Source organism: Alosa sapidissima, chromosome 4 (genome assembly GCF_018492685.1).
Source record: "Alosa sapidissima isolate fAloSap1 chromosome 4, fAloSap1.pri, whole genome shotgun sequence".
Lineage (NCBI taxonomy): Eukaryota > Metazoa > Chordata > Actinopteri > Clupeiformes > Clupeidae > Alosa > Alosa sapidissima.
The window spans coordinates 2,264,450-2,287,995 of NC_055960.1; the positions used below are offsets into that span (position 1 = coordinate 2,264,450).

General features: G+C 39.9%; 1 protein-coding gene across 3 annotated transcripts in view; it reads right to left on the minus strand.

The window, feature by feature from the left end:
* The window catches only part of dag1 (dystroglycan 1), a 43,762-nt gene extending 22,721 nt beyond the window's left edge, over window positions 1-21,041 (minus strand). Inside the window, exons 1-3 of one of the 3 annotated variants that reach the window (XM_042090009.1) lie at window positions 20,927-21,028; window positions 20,724-20,826; window positions 7,321-7,892 (exon numbers count right to left, since the gene is read on the minus strand). In XM_042090009.1, the coding sequence (XP_041945943.1) occupies window positions 7,321-7,626 (306 nt within the window). In that variant the 5' untranslated portion in view covers window positions 7,627-7,892; window positions 20,724-20,826; window positions 20,927-21,028. Of the gene's footprint in view, window positions 1-7,320; window positions 7,893-20,308; window positions 20,677-20,723 lie in introns of those variants that run through there. The other 2 variants (XM_042090008.1, XM_042090007.1) reach the window with 2 other exon arrangements.
* Between the last annotated feature and the right edge of the window lie 2,505 nt (window positions 21,042-23,546).

The following is a 23,546-nucleotide window of genomic DNA, read 5'->3' on the forward strand; positions in this document are numbered from 1 at the left end:
AACGTCTTTTTCAATTCATAGAAGGGAGAGCCCAGTCTTTCGTGTGACATTGAGGTGCGCAAAAAGTTTTTAATAGCCTGTTCAACTTTGAAAAGCTTCGTTCACCCGATGCCAGTCACTGATCGCAATTTCAAATTTCGGGAAAGCTTCATTTTTCAGTCATCTTTTTAAGTGTTAAGTGCAGTAGGCCCCTATCTGCCCCCTTTGGAATTATATCTAGAGCCTATTATAAGGTCCAGTGCGTTATGTCCTGGGATTCGGACGTGCTCAAAAAGAAAAGAAAAAACACTTGTTGCTTTGATATCTTTTTCGTTGTCGTTTGAACGTCGGCAAGCAGGCATGTTGCGGTTGCAATTTAAGTGAAATTTCTACAGTAGGCCTACAACATGCAACATGCTTGTTAGGCTGGGCTACTGTCAATGTACTTGTACAGGTAAATGTTCAACAATTGCTGGTACAGGCTATAATCAATTAGCTAAATCATTTGTCTAGCTGTTTAAAAAAAATCGTGCTACATTCAAACGCAAAAGGTGCTTTGATATCTTATTCGTTTGAACGTCGGCAAGCAGGCATGCTGCGGTTGCAATGAATGAGGATAATTGGTTTTATCTGCGGATTTATTTTTTGCATTATTTTGAATATGACTCGCTCCAGTCTCAACAGCACTCAACAGCACAGCTACTTTTTCCACACGCATCTAAGTTCTAACACACATATCCCCTCTGCTTTCTCTCTCTCCATCCCTGCGCACGGTGCTTTCTTAAGCTGCACCATCTTACAACAATTGCATCTACATTTTCATATTAGAATGTTTTGTCAAGTGTAAGCTTAAACTACCGTGATCAATTTAAGTTCCCGTGCCCCCGCTGAAAGTCTCATGCGCTTATCGTTACACTATCAAATCAAGTAACCGTGACAAATAGGGTATAAGATATATAAACTCACGCTATTGTATTATCATATATGTTTGGTAATGGCTCAGCTTTCTCTGATTGTTCTACTGACTTGGAAACTGCATTATAGAAGCAGTAAGTTAGATCGCATCAAAAATAGTAGTGGCAGAACTCCAAAGTGACACCTTGTGGTTGTTTGTCTCAACTGCAGTTTGTGCCATTTCTGCTGAGAAAATGGGGTGCGTGATTCCTGAAGGAACCCGTCCAAACTTAACTGGGACCCACTGTACATTGTCTGTATGGTGAAGTTATAACCAGACTTCTAGCAATGCAAAGCAGAAGAATCAGCTGGCAATGGATTGGAAGTGACTGCTTTTCAATCCTTTGCCACTTAATGCTTATTCTGGCTATGACAAGATAGCCTACAAAAGTGTGTCAAATAATATTAAAGCATATTAAATAAAAATTATTTGAATTGGACTGTTAAAATATGTTTACCGATACCGATATCAATTATTACCAAAACAGGAGGCCGATAACCGATAGGCAAAACCGATATGCCAGTTGTCAAAAAGGGGGGAAGATAGTAAAGGCGATATGCTGCATAAATTTCATTCAAAAGCATTTAAAGGAACCGTATGTAAGAAATGTATTTCAATTAATCATAAAATGGCCATGATATGTCACTAGACATTAAGAAGTCATGTTCATTTCAAATACTTATATCACTGACGACAATAGTCCGGCCAGGATATTGTCATTTAAAAAGTGAAGTTTCAGCCCTCAACTGAGTTGATGTTGTGTTTTGTCATGTCATGTTGTGTTTTGGCCTGATGCGCCACCCTCCACCTATCTACTAATCACAAAGTCAGTAGTGTTTCGGCATCCGGTTTGGCAACCTCGAGTCAGGGGTGAAGGGGGAGGGGATACACCGCTCTACAGGCTCTACCTGTTTACCTGCTGCTAGCTTATGTGCTGAGCTCACCGGCTGTGGATGCTCTGGGATCTGGTGATGGATCATTTGAATCTTCCCGGATTATTCTCTCAAACTCGGCAACTATGCTGCTCTCTGATACCGACGGCTTTACGTCAACCCTCATGGCTTCATCGGTCTTCCCTGACTGTTCTACTGAGACCTTGCACAAGTACGAACTTCTCGGTTGGGCAGAAATACGGCAGTTTCAATCCATCTCCTACAGGCGTGACTATGGAGTCGGCAATACCCACCTGACAAGATCAGCAGGCCTTTGGATTACTCTACTCTTGTTCCTATCAGGTAACATCCATCCCAACCCAGGCCCAGAACTGATTGAGCTTTTGAACCCTGGCGAATTAAAAAATAGCAGTGGCTTGCGTTTTATTCATGTCAACGTGCACAGCCTGATTAATAAAACTGACGCTAAAGTGACATAATCGTATTGTCAGAGACATGGCTCAAACCATCAATCACAAACAATATGATTCGAAGGGTACAATCTCTTTAGGACTGATTGTGTGAGTAAAGCAGGGGGAGTATCCATATAAGGCGTCGTTGGACTGTTGCTCCGTCGAAAAAATAACAAAGCCAAAATTCCTCGAATTATGTGCCATCAAATTAAATCTCCCCAATGGCGCTTCCCTGACTGTGGTCGGATGCTACCGCCCACCTTCGGCTGCAGCTGGAGCAACTGCCCTGCGGTCTTACTTTTTGCATAATCTGCCCAACGAGTATATTGTCCTAGGAGACCTGAACTGGGACTGGCTATCAACTTCATCAGCGTTAAGAGACCTATGTGACGAGTACAGTCACCTACAAGCCTCAATTCAAAACGAATGGACATAACGTTTTAATGAACAAGCTTTTCTTCATGAAATCTATCGGAGTGATTTACACTGTTTTGTGTTATGGATGATGTTGAGCTGGCCTGGTCTTATTTTAAAAAGACCTTTTTAGCCATAGTTGACAAACATGATAGAAGATATAGAGTGAGGGGCAGAGATAATCCTTGGTTTAATGACTCTATTGCAACTGCTATTAGAGACCGGAATGAAGCATGGATCAAGGCAAAAAGAAATAATAATGATAAATGTCAGTTAGATTATAGGGTATTAAGAAACAAATGCACACGATTAATAAAAAAGTACAAAAAGTGAATATTATCTGAATTTAATAAATGAAAACCTTAATGACCCCAAAAAGTTTTGGAAAGCAATTAAATCTTCTTCAGGGGAAGTGCGACCCTCCACTATCCCGGAAGTTATAAAAACAAGCCAGGGTGAAGTAAGGGGTAAACAAAATATAGTAGATACTTTTAACAATCATTTTATTAATGCAGGAATAGCTACTCAGTCAACACTCCCAGCCAACCCCACAAATTGTGTAACCCCCATTACAGACTTGTCTAATGTAAGTTTGAATAATTTCAACTTTATTTCTATATCTGTCTCTGAAGTACGAAAGGCACTGCTGGGCCTGGACCATAAAAAGTCTGCTGGCCCAGAACAGATTGAGCCATATTTCCTCAAAACGGCTGCAAACTTGATTGCTGGTCCTATCTCCTCCATTTTCAATCTTAGCCTGCACAGTGGTTCCATTCCCAAGTCATGGAAATCTGCATTTGTACTCCCACTTTTAAAAAGTGGAGACCCGTCGGTCTTAGACAATTACCGTCCAATCTCCAGACTATCCATCTTGGCTAAACTATTTGAATCTCTTATAAATGAGCAATTAAAACATTTTTTAGCTGACAACTGTATTTTAAGTCCTACTCAGTCTGGTTTCCGACAAGGACACAGTACAATTACGGCTGTAACCTCTGTTGCAAATGATATTGTTAATGCTTTGGATAACAAAAATGTGTGTGCTGCTCTATTCATTGACTTATCTAAAGCATTTGACACCGTTGACCATAATCTTCTTCTGCAAAGGGTGGCTGTAGTCTTTTCTGACAGTCCGTTTCAAAAATTGCAGCAATGAGACTTTTTGACGTTCGCCATCACATAATTTAGGACTTGTCTACTATGTAGGCCTAAGGGATAATAATGTCCGAGGTGTCCCGTTATTCACAATTAATGGACGAGGCAGAGGCAAAGAACTACTGACGCACAGCACCCGAGTTTGTAGGCTAACTATAAACAGCATATCACTAACGTGCATCAATCGAGAATTCGCTAAATGAAGGAAGTGGGCGCTTTACTTATTGATCCGGATCAAAGAGACAAAAGCTTACAAAGTGGTGTTTGTAACTTCAGTGTAGATGACTGTGATTCATTGCAACTTCAGCAATGTAAGGTACCTTCCTTACCTTCGAAAAATAGCTCTGTAAAGCTGAAGCCCAGTTTACAATCTGCCTCAGTGAGAATCCTAAACTTTCTGTGTTCAGTCTTCGATCCTGATTGGCTGCATTCGTGCTAACTAACAAATCAGACGGTGTAGTGGGCGGGACAATGCTCTCGACCACAGAGTAGCAAATGCAGGGAGTGAGAGACGCTTCACAGACAAAGTAGCGCATTTCATTCTTGATCCATTTCAATATCAGCTTATCGGTGGAAAAAATGACCGATACTGATTATTATAAAAATGCTAAATATCGGCCCGGCCGATAATTGGTCGACCCCTACCCCACACACACACACCCATTACACCAGTGGTTCTCAAAGTGCGGGGCGGGCCCCACTAGTGGGGAACAGAGACATGGCAGGTGGGGTGCGATGAAGGAGGATTTTTTTTTTTTTGTTTGTGCCCATCGTTACAAAGGCCTTTTTTTTTTGACAAGGAAGATCTGATAGCTGATAGCACATGCAAGCTGGATGCTACCACCGGCTAGCAGCTAGAGTCACTGCAGTAAAATGGTTAGCAAACCGTCCATGCCCCCGTGAATATTTCACTGTTTCAAGGACGAAATCAAGAGTGTCCAAAGGGGTGAAAACCACTTTAAATCGGGTCACATTATTGACTGTTGTGTGTCCGAGGGTTAGCTTGTGGGTTTTGTAAGGGCCAGTATGAGGGACAAGACCTACAAAGTTGTGTGGCGAGTTTTGCAGGGAGGTTGGTAATACTAGTTAACATTAGCTAGGCTACTGTAGCCTTCATACTGTACGAGTCATATCAATCATTAACCTAGAAGTACTTCTTCGTACATTTAATGAACATTTTGCGTAATAATTCACAGCAAACTGAATATGGTGGCCGGTCCATGCATCAGGATGGCAGTCAGATACGAAGCACTGCACAATGTTGCTAACGTTAACCGCTTTCACACACACACACACACACACACACACACAATATAAAATACACAATGGTAAATGTAACATTCAATACCAAAACACGATTATTTGCACGATTACTCCTGAAATAACTGCCATGAACTGCACATTCACTATATAAAAATCGGTAACACTTTATTTTAATGTGTCGCTGTTACAGTGTACTTACCTAATTAGGTACAGTGGTACAACCTGTGTAACAACATGTACTATCAGGTACTATCATTGTACTTGCATAATGTATTTGTGGGTACCTACATATAGTTGTTACATTGTAATACTGAGTGCTTTTACAAAACTTTGCCAATTTGCCTAAATTTTCATCAGAGGCAAAGAGCTGAAATGTGAAATAAACTGGAACAGGTCTTGTCTTGGAACAGGTCTACTAATTCACATGTACTGTGTGGTGTAACAGCAGACGTGTTTCAACACATCAATTACAGGATGCATAACATCATTGACAGGATGTATATATTTAGATGTAAGTACTTAACTGGTACACTTTATTTTAATGGGTTTATGCCACTGTATCAAAGAGCAATAAGTGTGTACCAACACAGTTGATATATGTACTATGTAGTGAATTAGTAGACCTGTTCCAAGACATCGAAGACATAACATACATGTCATATGTACATGTAAGTAATTAACTGGTACACTTAATAGGTTTATTCCATTGTATCAAAGAGTAACAAGGTTGTAGCAGCACAGCTGTTACATGTACACTGAAGACAATGAGGCCTAGACTGGAGCTAAGAATGCTTTGTATATCAAATCTATCATGACCAGATTTACCCCATCCAGCAGGTCTCAGGTCAGCTCTTTGCCTCTGATGAAAATTTAGGCAAATTGGCAAAGTTTTGTAAAAGCACTCAGTATTACAATGTAACAACTATATGTAGGTACCCACAAATACATAATGCAAGTACAATGATAGTACCTGATAGTACATGTTGTTACACAGGTTGTACCACTGTACCTAATTAGGTAGGTACACCGTAACAGCGACACATTAAAATAAAGTGTTACCTAAAAATCACTGTTTGGAGGAAAGGGTTCGCGTGCTGTCGCCGGTTGGAAATGATTTCGCACTGGTTCGTGCACTGCTTATATATTATTCAGTGAGGCGCGGTGGTTTATGGGATGAGTAGTTCCTTCGGAAATTAAAATATGTACACAGTCTTGTACCTTTGACTTTTTTTGGACTTTCTCTTCGCTTTTTCACTCGAAATGATATGTTGTATGCTTATGAGTTACTCCGTAGCTGATTAGCCTAAGACATGCTCTAAAACTCTTTAGATACGGATTTTTCCAAAACGTCAATGGGAGAAATGAATGGGAAATTTACTTCCGGAAACTAAGCTCTCTCGGAGGAGGGGCGGGACTGTGATGCTCTATACCCCCCATACACACACACACCATTACACCCCCCCCCCACACCAGGGCTCAACATTAGCTTTTAAAAGTGGTTGCCAGCTAATTACTAGTAGCTAAACATATGTACTAATTTCAATACTTCATATTGATTTTTAAACTATTACACTTAGGCATATCTATGAGTTTTTTTAATGTTATATTTTGAGAACCGCATGTTTGATGATGTTGACTTTTATGGTAAGAAAGTTATGTTAATTTTCTCTAACTACGTTACCAAGCACTTTCTGGCTTTAAAATCATATGAAGATTTAATTTCACAAGACCATTTTGTACTACTATTTAAGTACATGTAGGCAGATATAAACTGACATATTGTTCTTAATCTTGTTTTTGGTTCATTACCGCATGATCTTCCCCTATTGTCTCTGAAGGCTACTGCTTATGTTAACACCTTTTTCCCTTAAGTCATGTTCACAATGTTTTGAAAGTAGCAAATTTTTTGGAAGATTCTATTATATCTATGTTATATCTATCTATTCTATCTATGTCATAAAAAGGCTTAACATAATACTTAAACCAGTAAGGGAATAAGTGTGGATCCATTTTGTGTTATACCATACTCTAGTGGACTGTGGACACCTTCATGGCAAATTGTGTTGTAAATATTCAAATTTTTAAATGCTTTAACAAATTGAAATGAGAGCCAATGTGTGATACCAAAGTGTTACAAAATGGGTCCTATTTGCAAAGACTGGCAATGAAGTAATTCTTTGGAACTTGCAGGGCTAATATCTCTGCTCACCTTTACTGTGGAGCCTGCATCCATCTTAATTGGCACATGCATCTGGAATACCCTTCCCACCACTGCAGACGAGTCTGGGAAGCTAGCAGCTTGTGTGGATATAGCCATTGCCTCAGCTTCCTGGAGCTCGGAGATGACAGCGGAGTGCATGGAGGCCTCGAGCTGGCCATGTAACTCCACCTGTCCCTGAGGCCAGCTGGCCTGCACACCTCCCAGCAGCAGCAGCCCCACCACCACCAAAGTAGTCCTGCCAGTGCACAGCAAGGGGCAGAACCCCTGCCCCAGCTTTCTCTGTTTATTGCGCATTCTTCCCTTTGTTTCTTTCACTCAGATGGGGGAATGATGTCCAGTGAAGAAAGACAGCATGCACACTGGCAAAGTCCCCAACAAAGAAAAGAAGGAGGGTGAGGGGATCCTCTTTTGAAAGCTCAATCTCCTTTACAATTCTCTTCTTTTGTTTTCCAACTTTTTTCTTCTCTTTCCTTCTTCTGTTTTTTTCAACCTCCCCTGTCTTTTGTTGTCAAATGTCTTCAGCAACTCTTAATTTCCATTGTCAAGACTGGATCTGAGACCTGAGTAAAAAACAAAACAATTCATTAGTTAAAAGGCTAAGCTGAACAAAAGAGGACAAGGTGAAATGTCTAGGATTTTTTGAAAAATTGTGTCTCCATCATAAGCCAATGGGCTCTAATTTGAATGCTGAGCAAAGTGCAAAGTCAGTCTATGAGCAAAGTTCTCGTGCATGAACTAAAGACATTATGTGGCGTGAGACCGCTTTTAGCTGACCCACCGATATTTGTGCTTATTCATGGTATTACATTTTGCAAATACATTTTGCACAGTTATTAAGCTTTAGTTTGACTTTACACAGCATTTAAATTAGGGCACAATGAATTTGTAAGAGATATGAAACCTATGCAAGCATACTCTGTGGGTAGCCGACTTCATATCATCTAGGCTACTTTTCGGCATACGTCATGAAAGCTCATGCACAAAGCTTGATGTCAGCCTTGTACCTGTAGGAATTCTACCTTTTATTTAGTAAAAGTAACTTGGTGTTTTTATCAAAGCCCATGCATTCATTTCCCCCCAAATTAAACTGAGAAAAAAATATTATAGGCAATGTTGTGCTCTACATTTAAGTTTAGAAAGACAGCAGATGATGCAGTATTGCAGCTAAAATATGTCTGAACAGACAACCAGTCCTTGCTGACTGGCAGCTTCTAGAAGGCAGGGAATGAGTAGCCTACATGCCTTTCTATTGTCAGGGGTGGGGGTGGGTTAGCAAGTTGAACTGGATGTGGATTGTTATACAGACTAGGGTGTAGGTGTAGGAGGGATGTATGTTCAAAAAAAGAGGGTTGGCTTAATACTACGCTCTTACTTTCCCTTAAAAGCCCTAAAAGAAAGACAAAACCATTCTCAAAAGAAGGGTGCAAAACAGATTAGAACACATTTGTAAAATGGTGCTAATGGCCCAGAAAACAACCTGAAAATTCATTCAGCAACAACTGATGAAATAGTACAGTGAACTCCTGATCAATTCAAACATAACACATTTTACAATAGGAGAAGAACTTGAACAGATCATTTCGCACTGACCCCATAACAGACAGATGTTTAAATACTATGCCATCTAGTAGCAAAAGTTTCAATGATCTTTTGCAGTGAGTTGGGACCACTGCTGCATAGGAAAGCAAAATTCTAAATGATGCCTAAACTGTTTCTCAATCTATTATTATCTCTTCTTATTTCTCCAAAGGGGGGTTTAAGAGAAACAATGGAGACTTCCCTCAACAAAAGCAGATTTATTTCTTGAGACAAAGAAAATACATCATCAAATAGGCTACATTAAACAGCCTTAGGAATAGAAAGCGACAAGGATCAAGGGAAGACAACAATTCAATATTAAACTTCCCAATCCAAGAAAATAAGCCAAATAGACCCTAAACCATTAAACCTACTTTAAACATACACACATCTTGGCTATTCTCTGATATTGCAAATGGCCACAGCCAGCTAAAAATCCTATGGAATATGGGGTGAACATATTTCAGGTGTGCCTTGTATAGGCAGGACAGAAAGCAAGATGACACCTCCAAATGCTAAGTGTTACTAACTTCGTCTGCAACTGTACAGCGGATGTACATATCACACAACACACTAAGGTATTCTGAGACTTGGTGTGTTAAAATAGAATTACATTGGAATTATTCACCGTCATGTCCAGTGTATGTCAGTATGTCAGGACATGTGCAAAGTGCTTGGCAGACTAAGCCAATTCAACCAGCAAAATTGTCCATCAAGAAGGAGCTGTAAATCATCATGTTTTTCCAATAAATGGAAAGATTCACACCGTGACCACAACATAACCAAAAATGCTCCTACCTTCAAGTACACTACCTTCATTCAGCTTGTACGGGGATGAAAGGCAAATTTACTGAGGCAAGCGAAAACAGAGTTTACAAATCCTCAACTTCATGCAAAGGAGAATGAAAGGATAAAATGTCCAGATAAAATGTCCAGATTGTGCGTTTTGATGAGTTTTCGATCGTCATATATTTCATTTCCATTCATCACAGAGTTCCCAAAATCACATATAAGGTGTGTTACAGTGTCTAGTTTCGTAATAAAAAAAAAAAAAAAGCTAAAAACGTAATATTACGTTTTTGGCACTCAATGAGTTAACATGATCTTCATATTCATTGTGATGCTATGGGCCTCATGAACATGAAAGATTAATATCATGCCATTATGTTGCTTAACACACCGTGAAATAAAGTTTTCACCTTACAACTTTGCTGATAACATTTCAAATAAATGTCAGTTAGCGCATTAGCAAGGATATTGTGTAACGTATAGGCTAGCCTACTGTTGATGTTGTTTCATAGCCTTTTGCTTGTGTGTAGTTAGGCCCACTGCTAGATTTTGACAGGAGCTCGCGATACTTGGGCTCACGCAAGCTGTCAAACACTTTCCACTCGCCTATGTGGTGCACCCCTCTGGTTTATACATCCAGTGTTTATCATATATGTTAGCTAACTGTATCTGGATGTGTTACTATCAGAGCAAGACGTTAGAGATGGCACATGACATGCAGTGATGCCTCGTATAAAAAAAATAAATTAAAAAAACTATTTAAGCACCGAAATGAGGCACCGAAATCCACGTTGTTATTCGATGCAGTTACTACCGTTTGTGTCGGCACCGGTGCCATATTAGAACCGTGTTTCGGTGCCCAACCCTACAGCTGACTATTAAAACTTCTTAACTTTTTAGGCTACACAGCAGCCAATCTAGTTTGTTCTGATTCACGTGCAAGTACAGAGCTGGCAAAGAGTCTTAAAGTGACAGTGCACCATTTATAAATGAATTAAACAGCATCAAATTAACAGTATGTCTTGCAATTGTAACACAGCTGAAAGGCTGCTGATGTGTGGATGCAATTCATAACATTTTCTACATAGTTAAAATAAAGGTTCGTACTTCTCCTTGGGACAAGCACTTTTGAATTTTGGAAAACACTTTTCCATTTACATCGGGATTTTGCAAACATTCAGTATCAGAGTCAATTGACAAGCAGCTGTAAGTAGGCTAAGCATGCGTAAATTCGACATCCAAACAGTATTGTAACGTTAGCTTTGAGATACTGCTTGATTTTATAACTTAACTTAGTTTAGTCTCTTCAATGTAGCCTACTATGTTGTGATAAGACCTTAGCAGAGTTCACTTCAATGCAGCAGTTTTGAACAAATTTGCGCAGCATGGTCACGATGCTAAGCGGATTTAATAGCAATTTAGCCAGTCGTCTTCTATGCAATGCTTCTATGTGGCAACAACAATCGTGAATATTTTGTTAAATGCACATGCAGAGGAGTGGGGCAGCGGGCTACAAGAGAGAGCGGGGCGGGGCAAGGAAAGGCTGTGTGTGTAAAAAGCGCAACTCAATGCCAATGCAAGGATTTGAACTTATATTTAATTTAAATTAAATTAAACATAGAATATTCATCTGTGGCGGCCGATTTTTATTTCGTGGCACCCCACCACAGATTAGTCACTGTATGGGAAACACTGCACTTCAAGCAGCAGTTGAAAACTTCGGTTTTTCCCATCCAAGTACTAACCAAGCCCACACCTGCTTAGCTTCAGTTATTCAGCAGACAGGGTATTTGCTGCTGGAATATTATACAATTGTTTAGTTATTTGTGTGTCTTGGGAGAAGCATTTCAACAGCCTCTACATTGGAACCTCATAAGCAGTGAGTGATACTATGAATGTTTGATAAATGGATATGTAGGATGAAAATACAGTTTAGCGATGAAGGGGGCAAGCAATTTTCTGTGACCTGGAAACTTGGGGTCCGACTCCCGAGTCCATGTGCCAAGTTTGGTTTTGATACAAAGTACCCCATTTTGAACGATGGGCAGAGTGCAAAGCCTTAAGTCTAAGGTTTAGCTGATTGAATAACTTGGCAAAATCAATCAGCTGATTTAAAACCAGACCTTAAGCATAAACATTGAGGAGTCAGCTCAATGCTCAGACTGACCTCACAGCTAAGCATGAGGAGTTGTAAAAGCTTAAGGAGGATTTAATGATTCTAAACCAATAACCAACACTTTTTGTCACATTTAGCAAATATATTCTTACAATCCACTAGGTGTCAGTTTTGTGCGTCTGCTGAAAAAAGGGTGTTCACAAAGTCCTGGATACCTACATTGGAAAAAAGCACCAAATCCCAGGCAAACAACAGTTAATGCTGGTGCACAGAGCAGTGGGAAGGGGTGAGGGAGGGTAAAACTATTGCATTGTCAAGTGTACTGAAGAGAGGGGTGTATTTGTTTAGCTGTTGGGTTCAAATGTCTTTTTCCAGTATTGCTAATTAGTTATACGTTATTGTTGCACTCTTCCACAAGAGGCCTATATCTTTACAAATTCCATAGATCCACTGCAGAGGAAGGTAAAACATTGGAAATGTTTTCATCCACCAAGAATTAGGTAGCTGGCATGATCACAGTCAGACTAAAATAAAAATGATTTATGCCATCTCTGTGACAAGTCTGTTCTTGGTATTTCTTAAAGGGGCATCATTAGGCCTACAACATAGCACAGCACTTCCTTCCCTGATTATAACTCAGAACATGACAACAACAAACCTTGTTGCATAGCCTTCTTCGGAGTCAATGTAAAATGATGTCTCTCCAAAGTAGGGTGGGGGAATCACTAACCTGAGTACACAGACTATGTTGGCTTCCCACCCCATCTCTTTCCACAACAATACCACACATTGGTTGACAAAATGCATTAAAAAGAACTAGTGTGCCCCATTATTGGGCATCTGATACCTTTTCTCCAAAGGGAACCAGAAAAAAATAGTTCCCTGCCGAGCTCAGCTATTCTTGTAAGCCTGACATCACATGGCAGATCTAGTCTCTGAAGCAGACCACCAGCAAAGTCCTCCATGTTTGGTCAGGTTGACAGCTGGGAGCAGTTGGGAGATGATGTGAATGACAACTGCAGGCGCTCACAACCAAACAAAAACTCAACAGACATAACCACACCCAGACAGCAACCTCATATCCTCTTTGCCGGAGACCATCATTACAGCACTGCTCAACCACACTTCTCAAGGCATCATGATCCAGAGTCCATCTGACAACCATGGATTTACTCCATAACACTTAAAAATAATTAAAAAAACAAATTAAAAAAAAAATCAACAGAATGTTTTGGTCATACACAATAAAACCATTTCAATCATTTCCCACTCCATTGACATTCAAAAACAAACAATATATGGAGAGTGAGACAGACAGACAGAGCAGACAGAAACACATTTTGCAGGCTACTGTTACTTCATTCTCCTCTTACGTTCATCTCTAGCTGCTCTATTAATAACTAGCCTATCCTCTCTCCTCCATAAGTACTCCCTACCCCTGGACATAACTAGATAGAAATAGTCTCACTTCCTCAGAGGTCAAAGCCAAAGACATTTTGATTATGATTATGATTCATTAGTGCAAATAAAATTGACACTAAAGACATACTGCTCTGATATTATTTTATTATGTTTAGATGACTGTCTCTCTGTCTCTCCAAACACGGGCTTATCGACAACACAAAGAACAGAGCAGCCTGTTATGATTTTACATATAGATATTTACTATATGATAAAAGCAGAATACCTTAGTCAAAAAATAATATCAATGTAAAATGAGTGCACATTATTGCTGTTGTGCAAACTTAACTTTGAAACATTACTTTAATTTCCATTTTAACAGAAGAATATCTCAGTCAGGGTAATATCCACAAACTGTTGTAAACATATGTACATTGTTGCTGCGCAAATTTACATTTTGCCAACTATGTTTCAGCGTTAATCTCATCTAATGAGATGGATGCGCGCTCTCGCAGAACACAGCAAGTCCATTCTTGGTTTAATTGTGGAGACGGCCACACGGAGATCATCCTCCACATTTAGACGCGACCTGTATTTGTTTTTAATATACGTCAGTGCAGAGAAAGTCTTTTCGCACAGGTATGTGGAGCCAAACGGCGTCAGTACGTCCATTGCGACCTTGAATATCTGTGGATATTCCCTCTCGACTGAAATCCAGAACTCAGCAAGCGTCTTGGAATTAAAATCTGTCTTTAAAGTGTGGTCAAGTGACAGCTCTTTTATTTTTCCCAAATTTATTTGATTTATGGAAATCATTTCGCGACCCACCCCTCGGCGTCCTGCGACCCCCCCGGGGGGTCCCGACCCCCACTTTGGGAACCCATGGCATAGAAGACGTCTGGCTAAATTGCTATTAAATCCGCTTAGCATCGTGATCATGCTGCGCAAATTTGTTCAAAACTGCTGCATTGAAATTAACTCTGCTAAGGTCTTATCACAACATTGTAGGCTACATTGAAGAGACTAAACTAAGTTATGCAATCAAGCAGTATCTCAAAGCTAACGTTAGAATACTGTTTGGATGTCGAATTTAGCATGCTTAGCCTACTTACAGCTGCTTGTCAATTTCGTTGAAGGGCTCATTTTATCGACTCTGACACTGAATATTTGCAAAATCCCAAAGCAAAAGTGTTTTCCAAAATTCAAAAGTGCTTGTCCCAAAGAGAAGTACGAACCTTTATTTTAACTATGTAGAAAACGTTATGAATTGCATCCACACATCAGCAGCCTTTTAACTGTGTTGAACGTCTTAAAGTGACAGGCACTCAATTAGACCTATACACTACCAAGACGATCGTAATCCCCCCCCCCCCCCCCTCCGTCCAAGTCAGCTACCGCCACAAATTGAATCCAATTCTGTGGGAAACACTGAAATATTGTTGAGGAAAATAAATAAATAAATAAATAAATAAATAAATAAATAACACAAAAAGAGGACTACCTTACAGAGGCACTGTGAAAAACAGAAATGCAACAGTTCATTAGGACAAGGGGATGAAAATGCATTCAACACTGTCAATGTGTATGTGTATGTGTGTGTGGGGGGGGGGACTTAGGAAAGTGCAAGCCAAAGAAATTCTCAAGGAGTCCCTGAGCAAACAAAAGCTAGGCTCAGACACCAAACTGATTGTGAGTGTGGACCTTCAATGTGAATGAATCTACAGTGAGAGTAAGAGGGAGGGGGAAGTAGGAGGTAGCCTAGCTGAAGAGCGAGGTCATGGCTGACTGCCCAAACGGCTACTCTCAACTGGAAACTTAAACTTTCCAACAGCAAGGCACAGCTACACCTACAAAGAAATATACAATTCATTATCATTCTCACCCCTTCAACACCTTTGGTAAAATACGCCAGCGTAATACAGATAAACAGGGTCACCTTCATTTTGTGTCACTTTTATACAATTTTTATACAAAATACCTACTGAAACTGCACTAAGCTGACAGACAGGATGGCTCAACACATAGCTTTAAAGGGACACCAGGCAACGTTTTTGTGTTAATTAATCATCTTCGTAAGTCGGTATATGGTTAAATGACTCATTACAGGGCGAATGAAGACTCTCTCGCCCGCCCCTACTGCCTGTAAGAAGAATATCCCACTAGCAAGTTCAGTGTATCCTACCCGCCGACCGAAGCAGGATCAGTTTACATCCTGCATACAGCACAGAGGCAGGCAAACGAAACGCTAGCGATTGTTGCAAACGTGTGTATAATGGCAGAGCCAGCGAAGAAGCAGTGAAAAACCCTTGACGGAAGATGCAAAGAAAAGGAAAAGAGCTTCAGACCGAGGGAGGGGGAGTTTCGTAAAGATGAGAGGCCTGGTGTCCCTTTAACCCAAGACTCTTCAGCAGACAGTTTTTCAGACCATGTCAACACTTTGGCTTAATAAATGGTGGATTGCAACTTCAACTATCCCAAAACACAAACATGAGAAATTCTAAAATGTCAGTTTAAAGGCATGAAGCTGTTTCTCCATGTGAAACCCATAAGAAACAGGGACCCAGAATGCTGGTAATCAGACTGCATGTCCCCACATAGCTGTAGCCCTATTCTTTTGCCTGTGTTCCATCTAGGCCTACTGGTCTGTGGAAAGTTAGAGAATTAGTCCTATTCCTAGATTGTGCAGTTTTTCTTAACAGTGTCATTTGGTGAGCTCTGTTCCCAGGTGTAGTACACCGTGGTCAGATCTAGCAACCAAGGCTTAAGTACAACCAATCCACCCACTTACCCACCCCCTCAAATATATCAAAATAAAACCACCTCTGCTACAACTTCAGGATCAATCAGCACACATATTTTCACAAGCTAAGCAATATTTCAAATTCACTCCATGCTCAGGCTTAGCACAAGCCAAGCAGTAGAGGGTGAGTGAGCAGCTCACCATTAAGTAGCCCATGCTCTGTGATTGGAAAAGTTGATTCAGAATAATGTTTGTGGGATTCAAAGCTGAAAACATGTGGAATATACTGAATGGTTTGTGTGTGCGTGTGAAATTATAGAGAAGATCAGTGGACAAATCTGTTTAGGACTCAAGACATCAAGTACAACATTGTCAATTTAACCAAAGAGACTCTACGTTTGTAATGTTTGACTGTGAGAAATGGCACAACCCTGTTCCTCTGCTTTCCATTTTATGATGTTTATGTAAATTTACCACATCAGGGGCTTCAGTGCATGTGGTGGAAGATTAACAACATTTGCTTGCACCAAACAGAGCACTGGAGTCTGTTTAGGCCTACAGCCTCACTAGTACAACCCCCACTTAAGTGTTCTACAAGAATCTCCCCCCCCCCCCCCCCCCCCCCCCCTCAGAAAAACACAAAATTCCTTCTCAGTGGTGGAGAGCTCAGGTGGATGAAACATACCCGATGGAATGGAACAATGCTTAGGTTTATATAAATTAGGTTATAGGTACACCACCACCTTGCACTGACAAATTGAGAACTAAATTAGCAAAATATTATGCTCATCCACTCTTGGTTAAGACAGCATGTTAGGGTTCCAAGCTTACTATGACACAGGAATGCTAAACCTTGAAGCTTACATTTCATTACTTCATTCTCAGAGTTATCGTTTGCATATTTATAGTTTTGTTTATTTTCATTATTGATACTTGATTTTGTTATTGATATCACTGTCATTAATAGTATTTTGTTTAACATAGATTTACCCATTTTGTTATTATTATTATTGTAATGTTCATTTTCTGTAAGTTATTTTGGACAAAAGTGTCTGTCAAGTAACCATAGCCATGTGAAACATTGATTTAATGTAAAATTGTTCTAGTCACACCAACGCTTAAAATGGACTTAGACAAGAGGAGGGCTAGACTATTTGCCAGCTGACAAATACCCCTCCTCTTGTCTGAGCTCAAGTCCAAGATCTCAATTCTCTGTTTTTCTTCTCAATCTATGAGGAAAAGAATGAGAGGAAAATAATGATAGACAGATACAGACAAAGAAGTCTTAGCTTGTGCTGGAATGTAAGGGATGGGAGTTTTCTTGCTTGCCTGCCCACCTCATGTTAGGGCTTATCTTCAATCCAATCAAGTCATGAGCTTGCATGTCTCATCATGATGTACAGGAATGTGGCATAGGCCTTCAGGACTATTTACCTCTAGATCTAAGTTCTTACTTCAGAGGAACGAGATGGTTTTGTTTCTATTGAAAGGGAACATATCTAGCATAACCTACTATTTCAGTTTGATCTTTGCATTTTCGAAAACCAAAATAATAATAATTGAAGCAATCAAGCCATTACGTTGAAATTTTGACAGCAGAGTTGTGACCTACATGTGGACCATGAGTACTAATTCAGCACCATTGGTTACTATCAAAACTGACATTTCACCTTACTTGAAACATTTGATTGCTTTCATCATGTTAAGACCCTTACAACATCACCAAATAGCAATTCACTATATAAAATACATGTAGTTAGTTAAAGGAGAAATCCGACAGCTTTTCACATAGATCTCCGTTTCTCGAGGTCACTGAGTACTGTCAGTACGAAAAAACATTAAAACAATCGGTTCTAGCTAGCTCGAGTTGCTACAGCCAGCAGCCAACGCAACCAGGCAACTACAGTGCTACACTCTGGGGGCATGTCTGTGAGCCTCCATGTACATGCCCACAGAGTGTAGCGCTGTAGTTGCCTCATTCAAAGCCAACTCTGAAAAAATGGTGTTTGTAGACCATTTCGCCATGATCTAAGTAGATATTACTAAAGTGGAAGAGAGACTCACTTTCTGAGTAGGTAGCATTCAGACAGGACACCACACTAAAACTTACAATAAATGTTTTTCAAGGTCTGAAACCTTAGCTTTCAATTTGTACATGTTTGCATACTCATTCATTAACCAGGTCATATTTTACTTCCTCTCATAACTAGGCTATATGAACTGATTAAATTAATTGATCCATTGTGCCATTATTCCTTGCATCTAAGGCCTGTATTCACAAAATAAGCTATGTTAAGGCTAGAAGTAGCTTCTAACGTGGCAAACCATACTAACTAAGCTTTATAGGATTCCCTAGCCCTCCAATGTCACAGCTTTGGAAGTTTAACCACACACACACACCATAACCTTTAATCTACAGCATAAGTCTTCACAAAGTATGTAACCTACTTCTTGAACATCCAATATAGCAATACAGGATTTAGGTAAACCCGCTTCATGTTAGCCCCTTCAAAGGGGGAGTTTTGAACATTCTAACAACAATGTAACCAGATCAGACACAAAGTTTGAGGGACCCACTGCCTGGATGACGTTCCAACTGTGACACATTATTTAGATTTCTAACCAGACATAACAGTGTCATCCAATATCATTTACATTTACTGGTAACACAGAAGGAAAACGTAAAAGTTGTTTCACGGTAACAAGTAATAATATTAGTTGTTACCCTAAAATAACTTTTACTTTTTCACGGTATATATTATTAGTGTGACGTTTAATGACTACAACATTCGATCATGCCACAAGTCCAATATCGACCTAATTCAATCAATCATGTAAACACACAGTCTCAACACCTGACAAAACAAATCAGACCTTCACCATGTACCTCTAGTTTAACAGGTGGAACAGAAACGTGGTACGTTACATTAGGCGAACATGCTGGTTACGTTTAGCCTGGGAAACCGGGCTAGGTTACGTTACATTAGGCTAAAATGCTGGTTAATCATGAAACGCTACCACACAACAAGAACTCATTACACGTTAACATTACAGTAATGTTGACAATAAGGTTTACATACAACTGGACTTTAAAATAACTAGGCCTATGTCTAGTCTTGCTATCGCATTAATTCTAACATCACATTAATTAGTCGATGTAATGTTAACGTAAGTTAGCCCACGTTTCGCTGTTGTTTTCACATGGTTTTGCGAGCACTGATACCAGGATTCCCACGGGTCATGGATTATCATGGAAATTTGATAAAGTCTATTTCAGACATGGAAAGTCAGGGAATTCTATCATTTGTGGGGAATGTCATGGAATATCAGGAAATGTTGTTATAGCAGTTTAAAATACTCGCCAAAATACATCAATGCAAATACATGTGTCCACGCAGAATTGGTGTATATCTGGTAATTAGCTTTACTGCTTGCTTGAGTGGTTAGCCCAACTTTGTTTATCCAAGGCCCATTTATTCCTCTCCCACTCTAAAAAAAAAGTCAGATTCTTGAACGCTATGCGGCTACTCTGAAATCTTTGGTCGGTATTGTACGATTCATTCTATAGTAGCTCATGGATATTCAGATTTTTCGTCAGGGGAAAGTCATGGAATTTTACATCTGGCTTAAGAGTGGTAACCCTGTGAAACTAAGTTACACATTATCTGCGAACTTATGGTTAACATCTTTAATGGTTAACGTCATAACATTATTCCTGAAGCTTTCCATTAGACACCGATAACACTCAATCGGAGCCCACTTCATGTTTAACTCGGCTAACTAGATAGCTAACTTCCAGGCCTAGGCTACCTGGTTTAGGCCTTGGCTTATTTGTTCAACGACTGCGTCTAACATTATAAAATAAAGATAATTTGCAACACCAATCTCATATCACTGAAGTTAAGGATTAATTAGGATAGGTCAAAGCAGCTTATTATTATCAACGTAGGCGATGTCAGCATCGTCAGGGCGCAACGGATTCTACATCGTTAACGTTACATGTAGCGAACATAGATAAATGTGGAATACAATCCTACCGAACTCTAGCTAGCATTGTCGGTATTATTCCATCCGCAAGCTGAAGGGGTTTATTTTTTCACACCACCAACATTTCAGACATAACCCTCAACCGCCTCTAGTCGCCACAAACCAACTATACGTCCAAAAAGTCTTGAAGTGCACCTGTTTGGAGGGAAGAAAATGATAGTTGTAGCTGGCGTCATCTTGCTATCGAGTAAGCTAGCAAGCAGACTTAGCAAGAGGCGTCTATCGTTCATCAAATCCACTTTAACGTCGGCACATACAAAAATGCAACGCGCTATACGATCAACAACCAACGCTGTTAGTCTTACCTTTTTCAAAACACCGCTTTCACAAAGCCAGTATTTTCATCTCAGACTTCAATGGTGTATTGTTTTCAGACAGATTTGTATCCATCAAGAGGAGGCGAAGACTCTCGCCCTCTCCTTGAATTTTCTCCCCATCCACAAATAGCAGCAGACTCGATTAGTCGATCGCCGAAACGCTACTTTCAAATCTCTTCAAATAACTCACTAATACATTGGCTATTTTACTGTAATACATCCAGTCATGACTAAATTTAATTAACATCCACTAGATTCGTCTCTACTGAAGGCACCAGGGGCATTAGGCTACATAATCTTTGAGGATTCTCGTTTTCACAGGTAACCGTTATGTTGCACGCAAACAGACACATACACACACAGCCCAAACAAGAATACAGAAAAAAAAACGTGTAGTAGTTACTTGATTTTTGCCCGCAGCTCTTGCTTTGATGTGTTTGAATCCATCAAAGGTCGTATGCGCCACGAATACGAGGTTCGATTACAAGTCCTGTTTTGTTTATGATCTGGAAACAAGGAGGGGGGATAAACAAACTAAATATAAAACAAGAACTAGGCTGTTCAACCCTGGACATACAGACAATCATATGGCGTTGCGTTGCTCACTCATAACAATAAACCGCTAGGAGATGTTTATGAAGTCATTATGCCCGATATTCATTTGGCTGACAATCTGTTTTGTCTCCATTCGGTAGGCGAATGAGATTGCTAGGTAGCGGATGAGGAATGCTCCCATGGAATGTTCCCCTTAGAGCCTTTCCAAAGAAGGAGAGGTTGTTAACCAGCTATCTGCCCAAGAACTACTCCACCCCCTTCGTACCTTCCCTACGAAACCTGATCTACTCAAATGTACCCTAAATTACCCCTGAAAACATATCAAAACCACTTAATTTAGGCTATAGTGGTCCTTGATTTCACAGCCCTTTTTTTTTACCTTAAAATGCCATAAGGTGACCCCTTAAACTACATTTAAGGTGTCAAGTTAGGGGTTCCCTTTATTTGTTAAGGGTTAATAAAGGACAGTAGGCTAGCCTATATCTTAATTTTATTTCAAGGTGTCAATTCAGGAATTCTTTCATTAAGGGAGGGGGGGGGGGGGGGGGGCAATTAAGGGGAAATCGAAAAAGTAAGGGATACATTCAGTAGGTTTTTCTCCTTAATCGACCTTAATTTATGCACATATTTCTACTTAAAAAAACTATTTAATTATAGAAGGGTTTTAAGGTCATAAGTAAGCATTTATAAAGGGGGGAAATTAAGGGGTTTTGTTTCGTAGTGGGTAACATCAGTTTATTTGACACCCAGCAAATCAAAAAAGTAAGGGATACATTCAGTAGGTTTTTCTCCTTAATCGACCTTAATTTATGCACATATTTCTACTTAAAAAAACTATTTAATTATAAAAGGGTTTTAAGGTCATAAGTAAGGCATTTATAAAGGGGGGAAATTAAGGGGTTTTGTTTCGTAGTGGGTAACATCAGTTTATTTGACACCCAGCAAGCAAATACCGTGACCACATTTCATGACTTCCATTGAATGAAAATAGGCATGCAACTGCGTCAATTATATTTCTAGTTGCTGTACCTTTACTTTATGAAACGTTGCCAGGTATTTACAGTAACAGTTTTAGGGCCTGTCCACACGGAGACGCTTTTTAGGTTAAACGCAGAGGTTTTGCTTCGTCTTGGCCGAGCGTCCAAACGAATCCTGTAAACGCACTGCCCGAAACCGCACTTTTCTGAAACCTGGTCCCAGAGTGGAAAAATCTGAAACCGTAGCCCATTTGAATTCGTTTAGACAGCGAAACCGCACATCCTGCTCGTGTATCGATGATGTCATCGCCACACCTCAGCTGCCCTGGACTTGCACTTATAGTATTGCCTAACAATACTAGTTTTCATACATGACATTACCTACGATTACACTCCGTAAGATAAATATCACAATCGGCTGCGTAGCGCCGATAGCTTATGACTTGGTGGACTGTGAACACTGTTTTTCCCGGTGTTTTTTTATGCATTCTAGCCACTGTCAGTGACGCGAGAGAACTTATTAGGAAAGTGCGGTGTAAGTTTAGGCTACATTAATTTGTGCGTAGTGCCAGTGTCATTCATTTATTTTACATGTCTTACAACATACATGCATTCACAGTCGACTGAAATCAGATATAAGCATAGGCCTACAAAGACGCTTAGAACTCACGTTAAGCCGATGGTAGCACACTTAATGCGAATGCGCGATTTGATGCAGGCAAAAGTATTGACTGTTACTAACAAAGGTTTTATAGCAATATTATAAATGTGGCGACAGAATAGCCTAGAACTTGGGTAAGCCTTGCGTTTAGTAGCCTAATTGCGGTGATAGCCAAAACTAATGTGAATCACGGACTATCCTACAACCAAAGAAAGTAAAGGTGATTAGTAGGCCTACCTGCGTTAGCCAAATAAAGGACGGGACTGCACCCTTCACAAACCGTAAAATAAAGGTAATTAGTTTTACAGTTGACTACAATTGACAGTTCACCATCAGTCCACACAAACAATTCTGGTTTCCTTGCACTAGCCATTTCGTCGTAGCCTATTCTGTCTGTTTGTAAAGCGCAAGTTTTGGTAAATTTCTGTAAAGAAACAGTGCCACCTATAGGCCTGGGGTATGAAGTAACGTGTTGAGTCGTGTTGAGATGGATCCGTTTGGACGCAAATATTCTTGATACGGTTCCAGGGGGAGACGGAGGAAAAAAAGATCGGTTTGGTATGTGTGGACTAGGCCTTAGAAAAGCAATAAGCCACTTGAGTCCGTAGTTACGCTGATTCTACAACAGCTAAGGGTTTACGAGTTTTACGGTACCGATCCATTTGCACGACACTTCATTTTGTTGTGTCGCATAGATGTCGCGCTGCCTCCCAATGTTCAGTCGTGTGTGGGCGTTTTGTTTAAAATATCAGTTACCAGCTCATACTCAGTTTGTTTTTCCACAAATGGACCACAATTTTAGGCATGTACTTAACAGTATACAACACATTAATAGCCTAAACAAACTATGCAAGCCATTTGGAAATCTTGTTTTATTTAAACTACTAAATGCAATCTCAAATCCTTACCAGAAACACCAACAATCAATATATTCATCCAAATCCTAGTTTCGTTTGTTTTATGGACTATTAGGTGGTCGTTGAAGAGATCGTTAAAACATTATTTGTCTTGTAAGCGGAACCAAAGTTTCACA